The sequence below is a fragment of the Apteryx mantelli genome, chromosome 7 (assembly GCF_036417845.1).
Source record: "Apteryx mantelli isolate bAptMan1 chromosome 7, bAptMan1.hap1, whole genome shotgun sequence".
Taxonomy (NCBI): Eukaryota; Metazoa; Chordata; class Aves; order Apterygiformes; family Apterygidae; genus Apteryx; species Apteryx mantelli.
The window spans coordinates 30,219,794-30,241,461 of NC_089984.1; the positions used below are offsets into that span (position 1 = coordinate 30,219,794).

General features: G+C 43.7%; 1 protein-coding gene across 5 annotated transcripts in view; it reads left to right on the forward strand.

The window, feature by feature from the left end:
* Nucleotides 1-21,668, forward strand: part of WBP1L (WW domain binding protein 1 like) — a 61,601-nt gene that overhangs the window by 15,718 nt on the left and 24,215 nt on the right. Inside the window, exon 2 of one of the 5 annotated variants that reach the window (XM_067300192.1) lies at nucleotides 2,776-3,039. The exons of 1 other annotated variant lie outside the window; for it this stretch is intronic. In XM_067300192.1, coding sequence (XP_067156293.1) covers nucleotides 3,025-3,039 — 15 coding nt within the window. In that variant the 5' untranslated portion in view covers nucleotides 2,776-3,024. Of the gene's footprint in view, nucleotides 1-2,775; nucleotides 3,040-19,834; nucleotides 20,048-21,239; nucleotides 21,276-21,668 lie in introns of those variants that run through there. 3 more of the 5 variants (XM_013954988.2, XM_067300194.1, XM_067300193.1) reach the window with 3 other exon arrangements.

Here is a 21,668-nt window from a genome sequence, read left to right on the forward strand (position 1 = left end):
TCATACGGTCAAGTCACCTACATCTTTTGCTAATGGTCCATATACTTGAATTTCAGGGGGCTACAGTTGGGGTGCTTGCTGGCACCTCTCGTCCTTGCCAAGCCACCATCCAGGGCCAGTGTGTCAGGTTATAGACTGACCTGGATGCCGAGTTCCCAATCCCCATCTGCCAAAGATTTCCTGTGAGAGATGTTAATGTTACTCTCCTGTTTATCATCCCTGACAACAGTTGTTATTTAAATGTTGCTCAAGATGTGCAACGTGATCTTGGGATGACTGCTAATTCCTTCAGATCCATGTTTTGTTTCAGAACTTCTAATTCCATTTTCTATGACTAAGTTCGGTTGCGTGGATTAGGGTTTACTGCTGTAGGTACGTCATTCTGCCTTTGAAGCTGCTTGCTCATGCTTTCCTTGGCGAGCTCTGGCAGACACGCTTAGCAACAACAGAGATCCTATCTTTCTCGAAAGCTGCAAAAGGGTTAATCAGAAGGGTGTTTACGAAACCAGGTTGCTTCCTAGACCCTTAAAAGCTTTTACTGTGGTCTCTGATGCTTTTGGAAGACTGGTCACCTGTTTTTGTAATTTACACTGCATTTTTCTTTCCTTTCTTGAAACTGTTTTAATATGAACTTTGATAGGTAACTCTTCTCAGCAAGTTGAATATTGTGTGTTTCTTGGACACAAACTGGAGAAAGTGACTGCCTTCACGCAGATGACTTAAGATTTTCGGCTGGTATGTTTGGGGAACAAGCACAGGGCATCTGAAGTACATTTGTAGCTTAAAAGCAAATCTAACAAAAGGACTAACACCCCCAGGCAGGCAGATAGGTGTTCATACAGATGCTTGTTCTGGAGAGCCTTTTTGTAGTAGCAGTCACAGTTGCGGTTGAGTTTACTTATGTGTGCAGTGAAAGGGACTGATGGCTATTCACGGCAGAAATATTTTTCACCAGGGATATTAAAGGCATTGCTGCTGGTCAGGAAATTTCTTTGTGTGAAGACTCTCAGACGAAATGGAGCACCTGCGCATATGTAGTACTTCTTTTAAAATGTTAAACAGCCTCAACCCTCTGATAGAAATTTTTAATTGTGCTTTTGGCTCTGTCTGCCTCTCTGGCAGATGTACCATTGTGAAATTTTTACAACCTAATAAAATATTACACTTCAAGAGGAGACTTCATTGCTGCTTTTAGCTCATGCCTCTTTGAAACCAGGTGAGAACTTGTGCTTGCCTCATCAGGACTTACACCTACCTCCAATGGCGTAGCACCAGGGTATTGATGCAAGGTCCATGGATTACAAAAAGTCTCAATAATTCTAGTAGGGGACATGTTAGATGCCAGGCTTTGCAGATTTGGTATGATGCAGTTGATGCATAGATTATGAAAATCTTAGTTTTTAATGCATTGACTCAAGGTGGAGTAATTTGTGCATTTGAATTCAAAATGTGTCTTAATTTTTAGCACGTTTCTAAAGGTGTAAGGTGTCTAAAGGTTTTGGACTTGCTGTATTTACCCAAGTTTAGTAGCAAATGTTGAGTTTTGTGAGCTGTGACTTCTAGTACGAAGCTTGTAATATAAGGATCTTCCAAAAATTAGTAGGAAACATCTGGTGACCATTCTTTATACTTTGCTGCTTGTTAAAATTGCACAAATCTAGAATCTTTTATTTCTGAAGATTTCATTTGTCTAATATTTTCTCCCCAGAAAGTATCATCTCTTGGGATTTAAGTATTTGCTAATACAAATCTCTGGGATCAAAGGATTGTTAAAGAACTATCAAGTGTCACATCATTAGGTCACCAGTTCAAATCTAGTCCAAAGGGGTAATGGATATTTTATATTCCTAATGGCTTTCATCAAGATTTACAGTTAGTTGTTTTAACTACAGCCAGAGTGTTTGCTATTCAGAGAATTATGAATTCATGTGGAAAATAAAGCCTAGAAGCAGATTTTTCTGTAGAAAAAAATGCCTGTGTGACTTCTTTTAATATCTGTATATGGTTGTCAGTGTCTGCGGTGCTTTAGAAGCAGTAAAAGTAGCATCTTCTCCAAGGACTGTGTGAGCTGCTACATATGATGTAATGCAGAAAGGTGACCCCACTGAGTGGAGAAATGCATGCATTAGTTGAGTCTGGGGTTTTTTGGTGTGCTTTTCTGTGACTTTTAAATTTCAGGAGCCTTTAGAGCAAGTATGGGAAGAGATAGACTTTGAAGAGAAAAAGAGTGAGATTTTGATATTGCAAAGGCAGGGAGAACATTTCAGGTGGTAACAGAAACACTTCTGGAAAAAGTACTTTTAAAACTCTTACAGGTAGCAGCTCTTCTGTAGAATGTTCCTGGTTAGTTTTTTTTTTTTCCTGTTTATTCCAGCATTCATGTCAAAATCTTTTGTTTAAAGCTTCACGTCTTGATCTCGCCTCTGATTTTAGGTTTGTGGTCAAGAAGCGTGGACTTCAGTTTAGAGCAAAATCTAGTACTTTTGACTACAAAGTCAGTAGTTTAACTCATTGGACTGTATATTCCCCAGTCTGTAGAGAGCTTGAAATAGTTCTGTTTGGATATACAGGCTTTCACACTTTTTGCAGTGAAGGTCCTTGTTGGTTCGTTATTCTGAAGCTGGGAAGTTCTTGCAATCTCTTTGAGGTATGTTGGGATATGGAAAGTTTTGTGAATTTGGCTTGACCCCTTGTGTGCTGGGATCTGTCTGCAACCGCCTCTTGTTTCCCACCTTTTTCCTGAATGTTTCCTGAACGCTCTCTGGCTTGTTTCAGGGACCAGATTGGCAGCTTATCAGGAATCAATAGCTGGAGTCCTTCAGGAAGGAAGCTGAAGATGCTGGAGTATGAATTCGGGTGTCCTGATTGTTAGAATCTGTTAGCAGAGACCTCAAGATATGAAGAAGAGAGATGTTGAAGCTGGTACAAGTGTTCTTTCTTTGTGTTCCCGACTTGAAAAATTAGGATCTGAGCTGGCTTCCCAACCCCCAAAGTTGTTGCATAGTTTCCCATGCATCTAGGGCCATGGGAAAATCATTGGTGAGTTTTGTCTGTATTTTCAAGTACAAAAAGTATTTGTGGGGTATGGAGACAGGAAAAAAAGATGTTTTATGGTATAAAAAAATACTGCTTGTAGAACTTGAGTTATCACTGTGGCATTTTGTGACTGGGATTCCAATGTTGTATGTCTTACAAATATGTGTGTATTACTGCAAGGAGTGGGGAGGAAGCTGTCCGTCTTTAGTCATATGGAGTTCTGATTTCCTGGCACTTTGGGAGAAATTTATGAGAGCATTAATTTTCATTCCTGATGCCACTTGCTGCTACCACTTCCCTGGTTATCTCAGAGACTGTTGGCATTATATTTATTACTTCCTATTTAGAATATTCTGTTATAATTGAATATGACAGAAGCATTGAGCTTATTTTTGCCTTTTTTAATGCTGATTTGTTTTATAAGGGCAGCATTAAGGTTCTGGCTTGACAAAGGAATATTGCTAAACACCTTCTGTCTGATCTCTGATTGTTTTTTGGCTTGTAGCTGTGATTTCAGCCCAAAACTCTCTGTGGCTGGAAACATTCATAAATTATCATCTGTCTTTGTGCTGGAGACTAAAAGGGTAGAGTTACTGAAATGCAAAGGAAACCTCATTTTTTGAAAAACTGAGTCATGGCAAGACTGAGAAGTTAGAAGGGAAAATTGAAATCTGGTGTTTGTTTACTGTAGTTAACAATGAAATCCTCCATGTTTAGGTTGAGGTATGCTTTCAGTCTTGCTGTCCTGCAGGAGTGAAAAAGAACATAGTAATCTTAATGTGTTCAATCTTTGGTCTAGTACAGGGGTGAGTTGCCACTCTGATAATTTTTCAGCTCTTCTCTGATAATTCACTGGAGACTGGAGATTTGCCCTAAAAACATGGTTGTCATCAACAATTGTTTGCACAAATAGGATGACTTGATCTGTATTAATTTTCCCTCATTATGGAGAAATCAAAATGTCTTGAGGTGTCCAATTCTGGAACTTGTCATATCTTTCTTAGATCTGAATTTTGCTAGTTTTAATACATATACAAACATTAATATACTGAACTAGCATTAAAAATATGTAAAGCCTTTTGCATAGGGTAAAATAATAGAAGTTATCTACAAGAGTTAATAACTCTCCCTCTGATATGGTAAATTCTATTCTTATTCCACTGATAGAAAATCAAAGAACAGGAAATTGTGACTTTGCCAAATGTGAAGTCCAGTGCAATTTGAGAATGGACCACAAGTCATTTTGAGTCCTGATTCTGTGCTTATATAAAGACCAGAATTTGTCTTACCAAAAAAAAAAAAAGTGTTATCTGTCTTTTGAAAATAGATGAAATAGATTGCAGAAGAACATAATTGTCAACAGTAACCATAAATTTAGGAGGTGTGCAGGCATCAAGCATGACTGAACTAGACTGCAGTTAATAAAGACAGACCTCTTCCTCTTCACCTTTCCGGCTTTAAGTAGGACCAGAGAGCACTATCTCTGGTTAGGGTTGAATAGGCTTTTTAAACACCTTTGGTGTGCATGCTGTGTGTTAATAGAAGTTTTGGTGCTACGTGTTCATGGCGCAGTCTGTTGGCCATGTGATGTGAAGCTGCAAGTTGTTGCTGGTCCATGGCTGCTGCTTTCCCACCCCTGGTGTCAAAGAAGTATTTAGATATTAGTAAGATTGGTGTCGGTCAAACAGAATGTGCGCGTTTCAAGGTGTCCCAGTGTGGGTTTCTGTCAGGCTGCCAGACTTGCTTTACTGAGCTGTTCCATGCAATGAAAGACCTTTTGAGATTGCGTTGATCAAGATAGAGTGGGTGTGTTTCTCATCCAAGGGGAAAAGTGAGGTCAGCGGGAATGAATGCTGTGCTGCAGCTCAGACTGGAAAAGGTATCTTTTGGAGTCCTGGGAAGAATGTCTCTGATTTCTGCTTCGGGGTATGCAGTCTAACACGGCAATCTTAATGTTATGTGGCAGGTGACATTCTTTTCTCCCTTGCGGGGCTGCCCTACACCTTCAGGTGAAGGCCAGCTTGTACCTCGTCCTCTGCCTCTTCCTCTGACAGAGGCGCCCTTCTCTCATCCCAATATGTGTGCTTCAGCCTTGCCTGCTGCCTCCTCCGGCCAGGAAGGGCTGCTCAGATTTCCCTTCCAAGTTGTTCCTTGTAGATGGGGCAGGATGTCCCAGCCTTCAGAAAGCTGGAGGCCTGGTTTTGGGTCACCACCCTAAGCTTTCTGGATGAGACAGAGCAGGAGCCATTCGGATATTGGGCTTTCTCAGGAGCTGCTGCTGTGGTGGGAACAGAGGCAGCAGGGACAGCAGCAGACTAGGCGATCCTCCCGTACACCACATCTGCCAGTTGGACCCAAAGGAATGAGTGAGATGCCCTCCTAACCCTTCTCTTCTCACTTTTTGGGTGAGGTTTGCTTGTTAGCTCAATGAGTGAAGAATATTTTCTGTCTCGGAATGCATGCAGAAGCAGGAAGGCTAAATATACTGCTCTTAAAACCTCAGACAAGCTAATTTTGGCATTCTCATTGTTCCCTACATCTTCTGTACTGCTACGCTGACATCCCTTGCAAGTTGAAGGCCAAATTGGGGGGGGGGTTGTTTTTTTTTGTTTGTTTGTTTTTGTTTTTTAGTCTTGCTTCCCCCCACAGTTTAATGTTTCTTACGAGGTTTATCTCTGATCAAAGGATATTAACAAAATCCTTATTTTCTTGGTTTTATAAATTTGGCTTAGAATATACTCTAGTAGAAACTTGGCAAACACTGTCTTTGTATGCAAACATTTGGGATGGGATAGAGGAAATCACTTGGCTGTTAAAAAAAATACATATGGGAAAGTCACATGGAGCTTTGTGTTTTATTTATAATTCTGCAAAGTCCTCTTCTAATTTGAAAAAGTAGAAAAGACTAAACAGCGGCTTCTGGAAAGCAAACAGCTAGATTTTTTCCATGAGTATTTTTAACACAAGTATTAACTTCACAGATTTTAATGTTCTTTCCTTCTTAAATATATATATATATATATATTTTTTTAGCTTTCAGGATGTATAACATGGCTAAACTAACATTGCTATGAAAACCTTAAATCCTGCAGTTTCTTGCTTTTTAAATTCTAATTGTGAAGTCTTAAGAGATGTTTTGTTTTCATTTAGTATATGCGGTAGTGAGCTTCCAGAAAGTTAACTTGATGTATGGTAAGTGGTACCCAGTGGGAACCATATGCCTTTCACCTTTGCCTCCTAATGAAGGATAAAAGTATTTCTTTAAAATCTCTTTTCCAGAAGAAAACTAGTTTTAAGCGTTAAGTAATGTTTAAGTAAGAACTGAGGCTGGATTTTCAGTCTTGATTTTGCCTGTGGACATTTCCAACTACAAGTCCATGGAATAATGTTACTACTTAATAGTGCAACCTTGAGTTTTACACGGGCTGGATTCTGAGCAGCGTTTTGCTGATGTCAGTATAGCCTAAGCGTATTACGTGAACTTGCTTGAACAGAACTAAAGGGAGAGTGATAGCAGAGGTCTGCCTGGAAGGCTCTGGCATCCTGCTGGAATTGCTGAACCTGGCAAACTCCTGGTAGAATGGCATTTAAGGTTACACTCGGGGCCATTAGGTTATAAACAGTCCACAAAATATTTTACATACTTCATGGTAATGTTCTCTTGAACATCAAGATTCCCTGGAAAGATATGAGAATATGCAGCAGAGAATATTTTCAGTTCTGGAGGTTTATCCACAATTTTCTAGATCCCTAAAGCTCAATTGTCTCATGAAGAAATTATTACAAAATGAATTTTTGATGCAATTCTCAAAATGTGTATGCGTCGGGGGAATATATTGGGTAGTGTCCTTCCTTCTAGATGTCAGATTCTCATATTTTTGCTGGCTGTTGATCACTTTTCTGAGATGTAGGTCACTATTTTCGACATTCTTTCTGACTCAAATTTGGTAAATTATGTGAACCTCAGTGTTCAAGAATGCTTTTGGGTCCTGCACTGTGTTGGGAATAAACATGGCAAAAGCATTAAATTCTTGACAGAATGTCTGAATCTGTGCTTTTGAGAAGAAAAAGGAGTCCTTTTATTTCTATTGTTCACTAAGAAACCCCTCCTCAAAAAAAAATCTTCATCCTTCCTGAAGATGCCAGGGTTTCTGAGAGATCTCGCCTCCCATTTAATTCCTTGCCAAGAATGAATCTCTCTTGTGCAAAAGTACTGCTTGGTGCTAGGCATAATCCAGGTAAAACTGGCTCTGAGGGGGCTGCCTTGTACTAGTTATAACTTGTCTTTTGGGCTGGCATTAGCATTTCCTGCCTTTACTGAAGTTTTGGTGTCTGTAGCTGCATATCAGCAGCAGGGTGCCTGTGCGCCTTGCTTGTGCAGTCAGCCAGGCTGGGGCAACGCTCTGAAATAAATCAAAACCTCCAGGCCACCAGCTTGTCCTTCGGAAGCAAATTTTATTTCAGATTGCGCTGTTACTTTGCAGAATACCAGGATTTATAGACCTGGCTGGGTGGGTCTGGCAGTCATCAGGTTTCAGCAAGATCTTGGCTCTCTGTCGAATGCCTGACCTAAGTGGCATTTCTCATACCTGAAGATATAACTCACAAGTGACAGCCTTGGTGTCTGCGTGCATCCAGATTTCTTGCCGCTCGTCTAGGTGAGAGAGACAAAAAGTGGAGAGCCTGAATGAAAACCTGGTGAGAGCTGCTGTAGCCAGCAGAGATTTGGAGGTGAGTTGCGGTTTGTAGACTACAGGAGCCACTGGTGCATCCTTCCGCTCCTGGGGAGTTCGGGAAAGAGCATTTTCCCGTGTGTTCGCTAAGTTTTCAGAAATCTGGTTATCCCTCCGGGTAGTTTTAAAGCCTGTTGCAGGTGATCTGACAGCCGTGCTTCACATTAATGAGGAAGCAGCAGGGCTGCGCTCCTCCTGCCTTCACTTCACAGGAGAGCTGTGCCAAGGCTCAGCTGCTCGGTGCTGTACCGCTATTAAAGCACCATAATGGCTTTTAAAGCCCAGAGACTCTTCTGTTAGCGTACACGTGAGCTGTGTAGCGGCTGTGTATTAGAGAACTAAACCTGCTCCAAGGTGCTCGATAACAGGGAAGCTCTTTGATTCACCTCCGTTATTGACCTGGGTTCCTAACCGAGTCCCCAAAGCGTTTCACGGAGTCTCTTTTGGTGTGCAGGGGACCAGCTGAATGCTGCTAGGCTGCCTTGCTTTGGCAGACACTGCTTCCATTTCACTAATGAGTTTCTACATTTACAAGAAATTGCTTTAGCTTTCTTCAGTGAAACTTTCCTTTGAATTTCCTGAGAGTTTGGGGGATGTTTTGAGGGTCACTTCCCCCCCCACCCCAGTAATTTCAACTCAGCAGGAGCTTGGACTTCAACAAATAGTTCAGCGTGTGCTGACACCTTAAAAGATAAAGTCATGCTGTCCCTTTATGCTGAATTCCTTCCACAAATGGTGAATACATTTTAAGCAGTCTACCATTTTCCTTTCTCATACCAGATCTGCATTTTATAGGGATCTTGTAATTTTTTTTATGTTATTATTTGCTGAGGTTTGGAATCACTTATTAAATTCAGTCTACCAAAACTGAAGGACAGTAAAGGCTTTACTGTTTGTATAGTCCACCTTTTGGTGTAATAATTGTATTGCAGCTAGCAAGGAACACTCAACGGCATAAGAAAAGGTTCTGCAAATATGGCATTAAAGGTAAAAAATGAAGGACAATATTAATCTGTAATTTAACAGGGGAAGTGAAAAAGCAGTAACTCAGTAACTAATACAGAGACTGAAAGGGTCTGGGGTCTGCTTTTTCTTCTGTGCCTCGGGGGGGGGGGAACCTGAAAACACACAAACTCCTAGTTGTAATCCAACGCTGATTAAAATGAATACTAAATATAAAGGGGTCAAAGTAAAGGAAGAGAATAAGGAGGGAAAGGTTAAAAAATGGTGAAGTCATTAGGGCCTGTTGAAATTTACCCTAGAGTACTTGGAGACATAGACATAGCAGTTTCTAAATTTAGTAGTTTTCATTGAGGTTTGCAGAGAACAGGCTGCTGTATAACCTCTTTTTTGAAAGAAGGTGTGTGTGGGGGGAAGGATCTCTGTGTTATGCTCAGCCCAACCTCATTCTCCAGTAAAGTACTGGAACAAATTTATATTTGTTCTAATTTATAAGCATCTATGAGACAATAAGAAACAACCAGTGTGACTCTATCAGGAACAGCCTCATGAGAAGACCTCATGTGGCTCATTCAGTGGATTGACTCAGCTTGACCCGAGTGCGGGAGCGCATTGCTTATGGGATGCGCAGTAAGGATCTGTGTTCTGGCTGAAATGGTAAGATAGTGGGTTTGGCATATACGCTCAGAAACGTCTGTGGTGGTTACTGTGGGGTCTTGGAGGGGTCTGCTCTGCCGCTGTGCTAACAGCATGGGAGACAGAGAGTGCACTTAACATGCAGCTGGAGGGTTGTATGTATTTTTGAAGACAGGAGAAGAACTTGGAGGAATAGTCTGAAGCCTCGAACCAAAGTCAGTAAGGAAAATCATGGAGTACCATTAGATGAAGAAAGTTAAACAGAGGGGGTCTAGGAGTTGGGATGTATCAGCAATTGAGTGCAGCTGTTGCAAAACCAAATCTTTTAAGGATGTAGTAATAGAAGTGTCAAATATAGACACTTTGCAATGCTGCATACTGGTAAGTGACGCGCACAGTTCCGAATAGCACATTTTAAGATGTGTTAGAGTTGTAGACTGAAAAGAGCAGTAAAATCAAGAGATTTAACCCCTGTGGTCTTTGAAAAAGACCTTCTTCCGCCTTCTCAAAACAGCTTATAGGGGAATGGATAAGTTTTCCAGGTGAGCTAGGTTGTTAAGAAGATGGCAGTGATCAATTGTCCTGTTTTTAATGGCGAAGAACAAAAACTACTGCCTTATCTTGCAATACGGTCCTGAATTAATGTTAACAGGAAAGAACTTTCTTGTTTCGAAAGAACACGGTGCCCTGGAACTGCTTGCCTGCCGAGGCAGCGGGATCACTGCCGAGTGCAGGCTTTTTAAGAAGGAGTTAGACGAATGTTGATGCTTTAGGTACAGCGAGTCCTTCTCAGTAATTCGATTGACTGGGTGACTTCTTGAGAAGCCTTTCCAGCCTGGTGCCTCTGGGATTGCATCTCATTTCTGAACAGTCCTGACTGTTTCAAGCCTCTGTTAAGGAACAAGTGCTGAAAGGAGTACACTTCAATAGCCAGGCTGTAATTAAATCCTGCTCACAAAAGTTGTTGTCCCTCCCCAAGTTCTTTATGTCCCTTTGGAGGCTTTGTCACCTGGAAGAAGTCTCTTTCAGTGGCCTGATGATTTTGCAAATTACTAGTCTGGTCTTTGCAATGAAATCGATGGGGAATTTTGTCATTTGTTTTCAACAAAGGAAGGCTGGGCTTGGGTTTCTAAAGTAGATGTTCAGAATTCCTATTCCCCAAGTTACCCACTTCAGGGGAAAAATACTGTTTAAGAGCCTATGATGTGTCAGAAGTGGATATTTCTAAAAATTGAGAAGACTTCCTTGCCTTAGAGTTTGTTTGTTCATTCAGCATTCATCCACAGGTCTTCGTGTTTTCTGAGTGCTGAGGATATGCATATCGTTCACCTTTGAAGAAAAAAATAACTGCTTTATGACAGTGTTTTAAAAAGATTTGCTGTTTTACTGCACAATTAGCTACAATTACCTTCCTTGGAAAATGGAGGGATGTTTGTCAAGTTTTGGTTTGGTTACGGTTTGGTGGTTTTGTTTTGGGGTCTGAAGAAGTGTGATCTCAATACCTATTTGCCTTATGCTGATGCATCTGGACTATTTGGTTTATGCTATGGGAGAATGTAAAAGAAAAGAATGGTTGCAAAAGTAAGAGGCTGCTGGTATTTTAATCTAGAGCAAATGCATGTCTGAAAGCCAGACATTAAGCCAGGAAAATCCAAGCACAAAGCCTTCTCTTTTCCCCAGCCTTCCCTCCATGCTGCAGAGAAATGCGTGAAACGGCTAAGGCAGTGTGGGTCACCCTGTCCTCCTTCAGCGCCGCTACGGCTGTGGGAGTGTTCCCTTTATCTGCCAGCAGAATAACAAGCACTAATGGAAGTTATAGCAGTTGGGATAAGATAATACCTATAAAGGCAGGTTATACTGATCAGCATTTCTTGCTGAGATAAAGCTGAAATGAGTTTTTAATTATTGGACACTTAACTATATTAAATAAAGCATGCCTGTGCACACAAGTGGAGCATGTGTTACCTGTATACCTAAGGGGAAACCCTACAGATACCATGAAGGTAGGAGAGCAGGGTGCTGAAGGCATCTGCCCTTGGAATGGCAAAACTGCCTGGCCCGCGGGTGCGTTGCCGAAATTTAGAAACTGGCTGTGATTCGAGGTGCCACCAGTGCTTTTAATGCTTGAGCAAAGTGCAAAGTGCGTAATACCAGGGCTGATGCTGAAATGCGACACTCGGACATAGCTTCCTCTTAGCCGCCTGTTACTTCTTACATAACTGCTAGCTGTCCAAGGAGCTGCCTGTAGATGAGCTGAAGTGCACAGGAAATATTTGGGTAACCGGTGTCAATACTGCTGGGCACGCGGAGAGTAATGATTAGTTGCATTTAGAGTCCCATTGTTGTGATATCTCAAACGACTTTCTGTCACTCTTTTACATTTGGGGAAAATCGCTGCAGAAAGGAGAACTGCAGGTGAGTGGAGGAGCTGGTAGTTGGAGGCCTTGAATTCTTGCCTTGTACACTTGAATCGAACCGACTTTATTTTTACCTGGAAACCTAGATCTGGGAGCTCTCTGCTTTAGGCAGGCCACGTTTTCCGAGGCCTTTCTTGTTTGAGGCAGTCCCAAAACCGCTTTGTGATGGTTGGTGGAGCAACAAAGCGCGTGGGCTTTGGGGGAGCTTGTCTTGTCTTCCCTGTAAAGATGCGAGCCCAAGCAGAACCAGTGTTGTAACAGAGGAGAGATTAGGCTTCAAGATCTTGATGTTTCTTGCTGTTTCATAGACATGAGTAAATTCAAGCTTGCATCTGCACTTAAATATATCCTGTGTCAGTTTTTCTTCCTCATTTTTAGCTGATAGTCTACTCTTTCAAAAAGAGATGAGTTCGTTTCAATCATCCAAGTATTCAGAGAGCTCCTGAACATCGCACTTACTCAAGTTTGAAAATATGAGAGTGCCTTTAAGATGAGGCTTTCTGAAGTGGTTTTTCCCTGAAGATGCATGCTTTAAAAAGTTTCTAAAAGTGGAAGTTAAGATCTGATCGCTCTCTTAGTGTTTTGTCTAGTGATTTAAAAGTGAAGTCTTTAATACTGTTGTGCTGCGATCTTTTAAATGCTTGTGGTATTGAACTTTCTTAATAGTTAAACTTGTGGTTTCCTTTTATTCTTTGCTTTGGTTCTTTGAAGATACATGTATAGAATCCTTAGTGCTCTTCGTTTTGAAAAAGGAGAACTATTCTTCCTGTATTTTTGCTAGTCAGAATATGCTGAGCAGGAAGACTTCCCTTACTATTTGTGCCAGGGTTTAACCACAAACTCTGAGCCTCTGCCTTCCTCTAGTGGTTTAATTTTCTGCTAGAAATCATGTAAAACTCTAGGTACTGCCTAGCCCATCAGATTAATTGACAGGCTTTTAACTTCTGGAGTACTATATTCCAATCCATGCGGATTTTCTAGGAGGAAAAAGAGACCTGGTTAAACCAGTCATTTGTGATTTGTGTATCACAAAGCCAGTCATCTTTGCAGCCCAAAACCCGTGTACCGATGGGGATGGTGCCAAGGCACGGCTTCAAGCACAAAGTCCAGGGATGATAGTAGGAAGGTGCTCCAAGCTGTACCTCTTCAGGGCAGTTCGAGGAGCTCTGTCTTTGCCTCCGTAGAACGTGTGGGATATTACTTTGCGGTGCAACATTATCAAGCTATGATATCTGGCAGGGTGCTGGGAAGGATACAGCTGCTGATGTCTCTTTTTCCTAAATTATTTCCCAGAAAATCTGATCCTTTCACAGAAGGGTACAGACTGTATAGAAGGGTGGTCTGCTGGAAACAGAAACTTAATTCTCAGAACTCAATAAAAGAACCTCTTTCTTGTAAAAAAAAAAAAAAAAAAAAAAAAAAAAAAAACAGCTGAGGAAAACAAGACTTCTCGGTTTATCGGGGCTTTTCTAAATTTGCTCAAGATGTAAACTTAAGCTCAAAAAAGACCAAGGAACTTGAGGTCTGACCAGGCTATATGAGTAACAGATATCACAGCAAAGTCCTACCTGATGAGACAGCCTTTTTAACTAACTGCATATCTCGTTAGGTTAATTAACTACATCATTGTTGAAGGAAGACCTGGGCTGCTGTTTCTGACCTTCTGACTAGTGTGGGTTTGTGTTTTTGTTTTCTTTTTTGTTTTTTCTTCATAAGAAAAGTAGAAAGTAGTAGAGGATAATGTTAAAATATTTTCTAAGTTGCAGGGTTACCATCACTTCAGATTACTTGCTCTTCTCTATATTCGCATCTGTGTGGGTGTATCCCGTTATCAACATCTGTGTCTTGTGCGTACGATGTCAGATTTTATCTGAAGAGTAGTGTTTTGCAGAGTGGCATGTGTCACTTCTGAGAGTGCAAAAGGAGCAGAAGGCCATGACCTTTCTTGGTTTTGTCTTCCCGCTCGAAGCGATGGAATTTGGCTGCTCCCTGACCCTCTTCTGCTTCAGACTTCTGTCTCAGGTATATCTTGGTGATGAAATGCCACGTGACCCTCCTTATCTTTAGTGGGTTCCCTGTTTTTTGGATAGGTTCTTTTTGCATGCATTTGTAGGTAAAAAGAAATCGAGTCCTGCTTCATCTGCAGTGGACTTGTTTCTGTCATAGTGGGGCCCAGCAGTGGCAGGGCTGCATCCCAGATAATTGCTCCAAGTACGAATCCTCCTCATTGAGGACTGTAAGTTAAAATGACGTCTGCTGGCATAATTGCCTGTTGCATTAGACCCTGATGAAAAATCCACTTCCTAGGACCCCAGAGGGTCATTTGGAGCAATGTTGCCCTCTGAAGTCTAGAAGCAATAGAGGAGTAAAGAAGAAAACAACCTTGAAATCAGTGCTAGTCACCCCAGTAGTAGTGCCGTTAGCTTTGGCAACTTCTATCTCAACAATAAAGCCAGCTGCCATTTTGGCTCCAAGACAGGCAGACTTGGCATAAACCCCTCTGGCACTAAAAAACTGCTTCGTGAGAGCTGGCACCAACGCTGTGAAACAAGGGTAAGGCCCAAGGGAAATGCCGAGCAGACATGAGATGAATACTAAAAATAGCGAGTTGCTGTCATTTGGAGAGAAAACAAATGGCACTTCTAAGAGTAGGGCATCTAAGATCTCCATCAAGGTTGTGGTGGTAAGCAAACTAGCACTGGCAGCTTGGGGACGAGACTGTCTACTGTGATGATGTGACCAAGGGACACACACATGCTGTATTTTTGGTACCCACATGGTACAAGACTCTAAAACTAGAACAGACGCTTACCGTCTTAATTCCACGTTTGGGGGATCTTGTTACTGTTTACAGACTCTGCCTTCTTCCCCGTCTGGAGCAGATTGTCTCCTCTTGAGCCATTACCAAAGGTCTTGTTTGCACACGCAGGCATAAGGAAAACAAGAGTTGTAGTGCCAAAAAGCAAGGAGCTATCTTGGTGTCCCTGTACCACCCGAGACATGCTAGCCCTCCTGGAGACAGTCTCTTCAAATGTTGAACAGCTGATCTTCCCTCCCTCCTCCTCTTCCCTCTCCTAGCAGGCTCTGAGAAAGAGAGGAAGCTTTCCAGTGACTTCATTATCCATGCCAGACTAAAACTGGAGCCTGATATCAGTGCCCCAGACCTGAGAACGCTAGTGGGACAGAGCTGACTGTCCCCACTGAAGCAGTTAGTATCATCTCTGAATAGGGCAATTTCCACTCTTTAGTCCCCTGCTTCCTCAGTGACTAAGGACTTTAAAGTTTTTTAGGACCTCTGGGCTTGCCAAGCAGGTCTGGATATTGAAACAGTGGTCATACAAAATAAATCATGCAAACAGTCTTTGGCATTGCAACTACATTGGCTTGGCCAAAACTGCGCCTCTGTGAAGAAAAGCATGCTGGACCTGTGGTTATCATTTGTTCCTCCTCTTTAGAGAAAAAGCAGCAAGAAATAATGTTACCGAGGGCTCAAAACATCAGGCTACCCTTAGCAAAACCTATTTTGGGATCTCAGAGGAGTCTGGGCTTTTCATTGCCAGCACTCTCCCATCAGTTAAACAGCAGAGTGTCTGGAGCAGCTTGGATGTGGCCTGTTTTTTTTTTTCCCCATCGGATGGGCGTTGGAGAGGATTCCCCTCGGCTATCTCTTCCACTTCCACCCTTTCTCTGCTCCCTGCCCTTTCTTGGGCACCCTTCTTACAAGAGCTAATACAGAAAGTGCCTTCAGAGGAGGGATTGCTTTCTTTAAAAAAATGTGAAGGAAAGTGCTTTACTGTTGGTATTTCTTCACCCAAATATGAATGTGAAGAGGACAGGCTCCATCTGGGGTACCAGGTGATGGAGTGGGCAGTGCTTTCCTCTGCAATGCCCTGTCCTTCGGTTCAAGGCTCACTGCTGGCTTATAGGTGCAGGACGTGGTGCGTCCTTGCACTTGTCCTCGTGGTCTGCAATTGCTGTTCAAGATTCAATTAGAATCGAGCATGAACTGTTGCCATTTGGGCTCTCTGCAACACTGCTTGTTTTGAGGTCTGTTCCTCCGTGGGTAACCAGTTCCTCAGAGACAACACGCAGGCGAGAGCAATGAGGTTGAAATGCACCGCCCCTATTTGCTTATCTAAACTTTTTAGTAAGCTACAAAAGTCTTGCAGATCTAAACCACTGAGTTGACAGAAGCAGAAACAGACTGCAGAAAAGAGGTATCTGCCCAAGGACAGACTCTAACCTCTGCAAGCTCTTGTGCTTCATCGCATGCGAAAACTGGCTGTTCTGACAGATTGGATGCAGCACTGGCTCACGTGTCCATTCCAGCATGTATGATGGCTTTTGCTGGAATTATTCTTTCTTCTCTCTAACAACAAAGTCAGTTTAGCCTAACAAATGTTAAATACAAGTGACTTCAGTGTCATTGCTTGCTTTGTAGTTGAACTGCACACAAATAGGAGACCTTCTTTACCCCACTCCTAAACAATACAGTGATACTAGGTGTGAAGGGGACTGCCTGCAAGGTTTGCCTGGACCACATATCCAGTAAGCAGTAGGTAGGTGTAGCTGTAAGTACTGGGAAATTATAATTTATAAAGTATCAGACTTGCCTGTCTTATGCTCCTGTTTGTCCTCTGCAATTCATTAATGATGTTCTCTGTAGGTGGTGCCAAAGCTATACATTACATGAACCAGGGGCACCTGCTTCTTGTATCAGAAAGTTGTCCTCTTCTTGCATTGATGCTGTTAGAGTGGGAAAGTGGCCCTTCACTTTTCGGGAATTAGCAACAAGCATGCAGACTCTACACGCAGGTAACAGGTGCCCGGCCAGCAGTGGTTTCCAGGCAGATCTAGCATTGCACCAGGGATCTCCCAACAGCTTGTGCTGTTTTTGCAGGCAAATGAGCCCCTTTGGAGCTTTTGCCGTCAAGGCAGACAGGAGTTGGTTACTCCTGTATGTTGTTTTATTTCAGGGGAACAGAGGTCTGCTTTTTTGCCTTTATGCTTGTCTTTCCCTTTTCACTTTATTCCCAGAGTCCTCTCCAGGATTGAGGGAGATAGTCACCCTCGTTCAGGTTGCATCTTTTGCCCATGCAGTTTTGAGTGCCTGACAGGTCTGTGTTGTCGCAGTTCCAGCACCCAAGGCTGACAAATGACAGTGGACAGCTGATGCTCCTGTTACCAACATGAAAATAACAGTGTGTGTACTGGGGTAAATGGAAGAGCCTTAGGTACAATTGCTCCAACTTTATGGTCAGCCTACATAGTTGCACTGTCTTTTCTTCAGAACCACGGTACTGAAGTTTAATGGAGGGGATATTGCACACCACCCACATCTACTGTTCAAAACCTGTTTCTGCCTAATACTCTAATTATGGTGCTACTGAGATTAGCCTTGTGCTCCAAGCCTGGCAGATATAAACTGCACAACTTCACTTTTATTCCAGTTGTATTGTCGTAACTGGATCTTCTAAATGTCAAGCTCTCTCTTCAGGGCACATCAAAATGGATAGTGTGTCTTGCTGGTTAGTAAACCAGCTCACATGCATCTCCCACCAAACATTGAAGGTGACCCTACAATGGCCCAAACAACTTGCTTCATCTACTTCAGTAACACGCTAATACCTGAGATTACAAGGCACAGCGTGTGTTGGACTTGTGAAATTGCCAAGCGGCGTCCTGCACACACACTGTTTGGAGTGGATGGTGTGTTCAGGAGGGCAGTACTACAGGCTGATAAAACTGGAGGTCTTCATTCCCGCTGTTAAAAAAGAAGCTTGCTCACCACTAACCTGCAGTGGGATTCACACTGAGATGTCCGCAAAGAAAAAAGAATGGTTGTTTGCCCTAAACCAGCAGGTTTTCAAAATAATGCAGATTTCATGATCTGTCCTGACTTTTCAGAGCCCTGAAAAGAAACTGCAAAAACTTGTTTGCTCTGTCTGTTGTATCTCAGATAGAGGCACAACAAGTCTTAGAGGAATAAGTGGCTTTTGCAGATGCTAAGCTCCAGGTTCACATAAGGGAAGTGAAATCCATGCTGAGCCTGCCTGAGAGCTGCTGTTACTTTCCTTAAAATAATTATTGTTTCAGGTCTGGGTGTTTCCAAGCAGAGGGCAACAGAAAATAAGAAGGGTTTCAGAAATGGGCACGGACGGTTGAAGGCTTTGGGAAAGATCTTGCATTAAGAGAACTGTGAAGATAACTATCTTCTTGTAAAAGATATCAAACAGGTACAGAGTAATGAATGGGTGAGAAGACAGATGGGGACTTCTGTTCCCACTTGTTAATAATATGCAAGTCAAATTAGAAGATGGTGAATTCACTGCTCATGAAAGGAACTTTTTGTTCACAGCCACTGTCTGAGACTCACTGCCACAGGATAAATCACTGGGGCTAGGACTTCTGAATTTTAAAAAAGAGGAGGGGGCAAAATGATATAAATCAGAGTATCTAAGCAATTGCAAAGACTGGGAGAACCGAAATGTTTCGAAAAGGCTGTAAGTATATTGATTTATAAGGTATGAGCTAACTACTCCAACTGCTGGGGCTAGGGAGGATAACTTTCTACCTCTGCAGAAGTTTCTCCATAGTCACCTATAGCAGGTTTGTGGAGTATTTCCCCCGCGTTACTGGCTGCTGTTGCTTGGCTGCAAGAGAGGGCGACTGCCGCTCTCGCGGAGCCTGGTAACATCTGCCTGCAAACCCATCTTCTTCTTGTCAGTCTTTTCAGGATTGCTAAATTCACACGTAAACTGGGATGCTTTTGCTTTTCCGCTGAGTTACCGCCTTGTATATTCCTTTGTGTGTTGACTTAGATCTGGAATGAGGCTTTGCCCCCGGAGCACGTTTGGGGGAGCAGCAGCTCAGTCCCTTCGGTCCCGGGCAGCCGGGATCTAGCGAGTGCTGCTTGGGCTCAGCCCTGAGAGCCAGGACTGTGCTAGCAGCCACCAAAATCGGGTATTTCAAAGGTCAGCATGAGGCCACGGAAGAGATGACTAAAACAGAAAGCTGCCCTTTTATATCATGGGTGTTTATCCATGTAATTGGAAAAGCAAAGGTTGAGAGTTTTTGATCCCAAAGCTGGAAAATCCTGTTGCCTGGCTCATGCCAGTTAACACTGACGTTTTGTGTCCTTCAGGAAATTACTTGTGAGCCTGTTTTCTTGGGGAAGAACAGGGCTGTGCTTACTTTAAACGACAAGTTTATACGGTGGCTTTAAAGCCGTTTAAAATACAGGCTGCTTCGAATAGTCTCCCAGCGGAGTAGTCTCCGGCGGTGTTAACTTGTGTTAAAGGCCGAGGTGCAGCCGGGTCCCGGCCCCGCAGGACAGACGAGAGCAGCTGCCCGGTAACGAGAAGCACCAAAAAAAAAAAAAAAAAAAAGTCGCTGAACTTTAGAGGTATAACAGGGAGTTAAATTTAGCTTCCCTTCTGCAGTGTCACCTCCTGCGCTGCCGTGGAACTTGCTGCGCTCCTTGCGCCGGGGAGGACGGACAAGAAGCGCCAGCCTGCGTCCCCCATGATAAATTGGTTTATAAGGCTTAAACGCCTGCTGGCATGGGAGCGTGTGAGCTAGAGGGGAGCTGGAAAGTGCCCCTTGGGGCCGTTCGTGGTTTGTGCGCATGGACTGAAACGTCTCCCCTCGGCTGCGCCAAGCCGAGGCGTTACGTCCATCCTTGAGGCCAAAGCGCCTTTTCCCTAGTGACGCCGAATTGCCGTTGAGGCTCTGTCGCTCCTTGCCGGCGTTTTTTAACAGATTTTCCTCCGCGCGTGGCACCCGGCGAGCGCCTGCCCCGCTCGCCCTCGCGGGGTCCCGGGCGGGCAGCGCCGCCGAACGCGCGCCCTCCGCTCGCAGCCAGCTGCTCGGCGGCGACCAGCAGCTGTCTTAAGGTCCTGGGTCGCCTGGGGTTGGGTGGCTTTTCTTTTTTTTCTTTCTTTCTTTTTTCAGAACTGCCCGACCTGATGTCATTTCCCTCTTGCAAACAGCCCGGCTCGTCTGCATCTGAGATATGTCACGGGGGGTGGGAGCAGGAGGAGGAGGAGGAGGAGGAGGGGGAGCCAGCGAGTGCGGGCCGTGGCCCCGGACCCTGTTTACTTTGCGTTCGCAGCCGAGGAAGCCCCGGGTTAAATAGGATCGCGGGCGCCCGCTGCCCGCGGCGGCCGCGGAAATGGTTCCCGTGGGGCTTTAAATGCCGTTGTTCCCGGGCGCTGGCGTGGACGATGAGCCTGCAGCATGCCTTTCCTGTTGGGTCTCAGACAGGTAACCGGCTTCAGCACCGCGGTCGCCACTCCTTCGGCTGGACGATGCAATTTACTTGCTTTTTTTTTACTTTTTTTTTTTTTTTTTTTTTTGGAATAAGGAAATGACTTCTGGCTTTCCCAGAAGAGGACGGTGCAAACGGCACTTCCCCAGCAGCGGTGTTCGCTCAGGCAGCGGGCTAGCCTGAGAGCTGCTTTTTGACTTGCGAGGAAGGAGCAAAGTAGTCAGAGAAGGAAACTCTCTCATGTTGTTGTTGTTGCAGGATTAGCAGCGGGGTGGCTCCTTCTGGAGCTCTCCTGGAGAGTTTCTGCTTGGTTGGTTTTTAAGGGTGTTTTCCACAGTCCTTAATACGGGAATGCGTTTACATTGCTCGAAAACTTGTGCCAAACTTCAGAACAGTTTTCTTGTGTGGGTGATTATTTTGAGTGTTTATATGTTTTTAATATATATAGCGATATCTATAGCTCACCTTTTACAAAGGTCGCCAGACAGAAGACAGCAATGTGCTGCGACCCCTGGTTATTAAAAGTTCTGGGGAGTTTCTGCTTGGCCAAGAAAGTGGGGATAATTTAATAGCTGGTAATATAGAGGGGAATGAGAAACGGTAGCGAGTGCCCAGCTGCTGCTGGCCTGGAGGAGGCTGCCAACTATTTGTTCCTGGGCTTCGGGGAGAGCAAAACCTTTTTTTGGTCTGGGAGGCATGTCTGGGGGGGAGTCTGACTGTAACCTCTTCCCAGTGCTGCCGGGATCTGTAATCCACAATAAATAGATATTACGTGACAGGAGAGCGCTGTTCAGCGTTTCTTGTTTAGAATTAAAATTTCAAGATGGGGCTGAAGTGTATTTTAAACTACCTACTTTCCATTGCTTTGAAACGAAGGCAGAAGGACTTGCCACACGCTGCCGAGTAAACACCGCTGTCTCTTTTCCCTTATCAGTTCAGTTTTTGGTGAAACGCAGCTCCCCCTTCCCTCCCACCCTGCTGATCCGAGAACGGTTTTACATAAGGAACTACCTCTCGCACAATGACCTCCCGGATGGGAACGCAATAGCTGTGATAGTAGTTCGCTTGTCCGCACGCAGGGCAAAGGCTTTCCCTAAAAATCTGGGAGCTGAACCGAGGAAGGAGATTCAGGCACAAAGAGCAGCTTTGGGCAGCCCTCAGCTTGCAGCGAAATGCAGCTCGCTTAAACGTTCGCGTTGGCTCTGGTATCACGGCTGTGTTTTTGTAGGTGAATCTTCTCGTTTTTAAAAAGGCTTCGGGGATTGCACGGTGCAAACCCCAAAGTTAGGTGCGCTTCAGCTTTATTTGCTCCGACCGCGAGCACGCGTTTATCTCCGGGGGGAGGGGGGGGGAGCTAGATGCTACTCTTTTCTCTGCTTGCAACTTTTCTTTAGCATAGATACAGAGGCAGACAGAGGAAGTAGAAAAAGGTGTTGCCTCAAGACCAGCTGAGCAAAACCCTTGGCTGTTTTTATCCCCCACGGTGGGAAAGAGCTGCTTGGGGAGGTGCTTGAACTGCGGTTTTAATCACTTTTCAACTTAGTTTTTTAAGTATTGAGGATGGTGTCCTGTAGTATTAGAAATTACTTTGCCCACTGCTGGGAGGAAGGAGGGGTT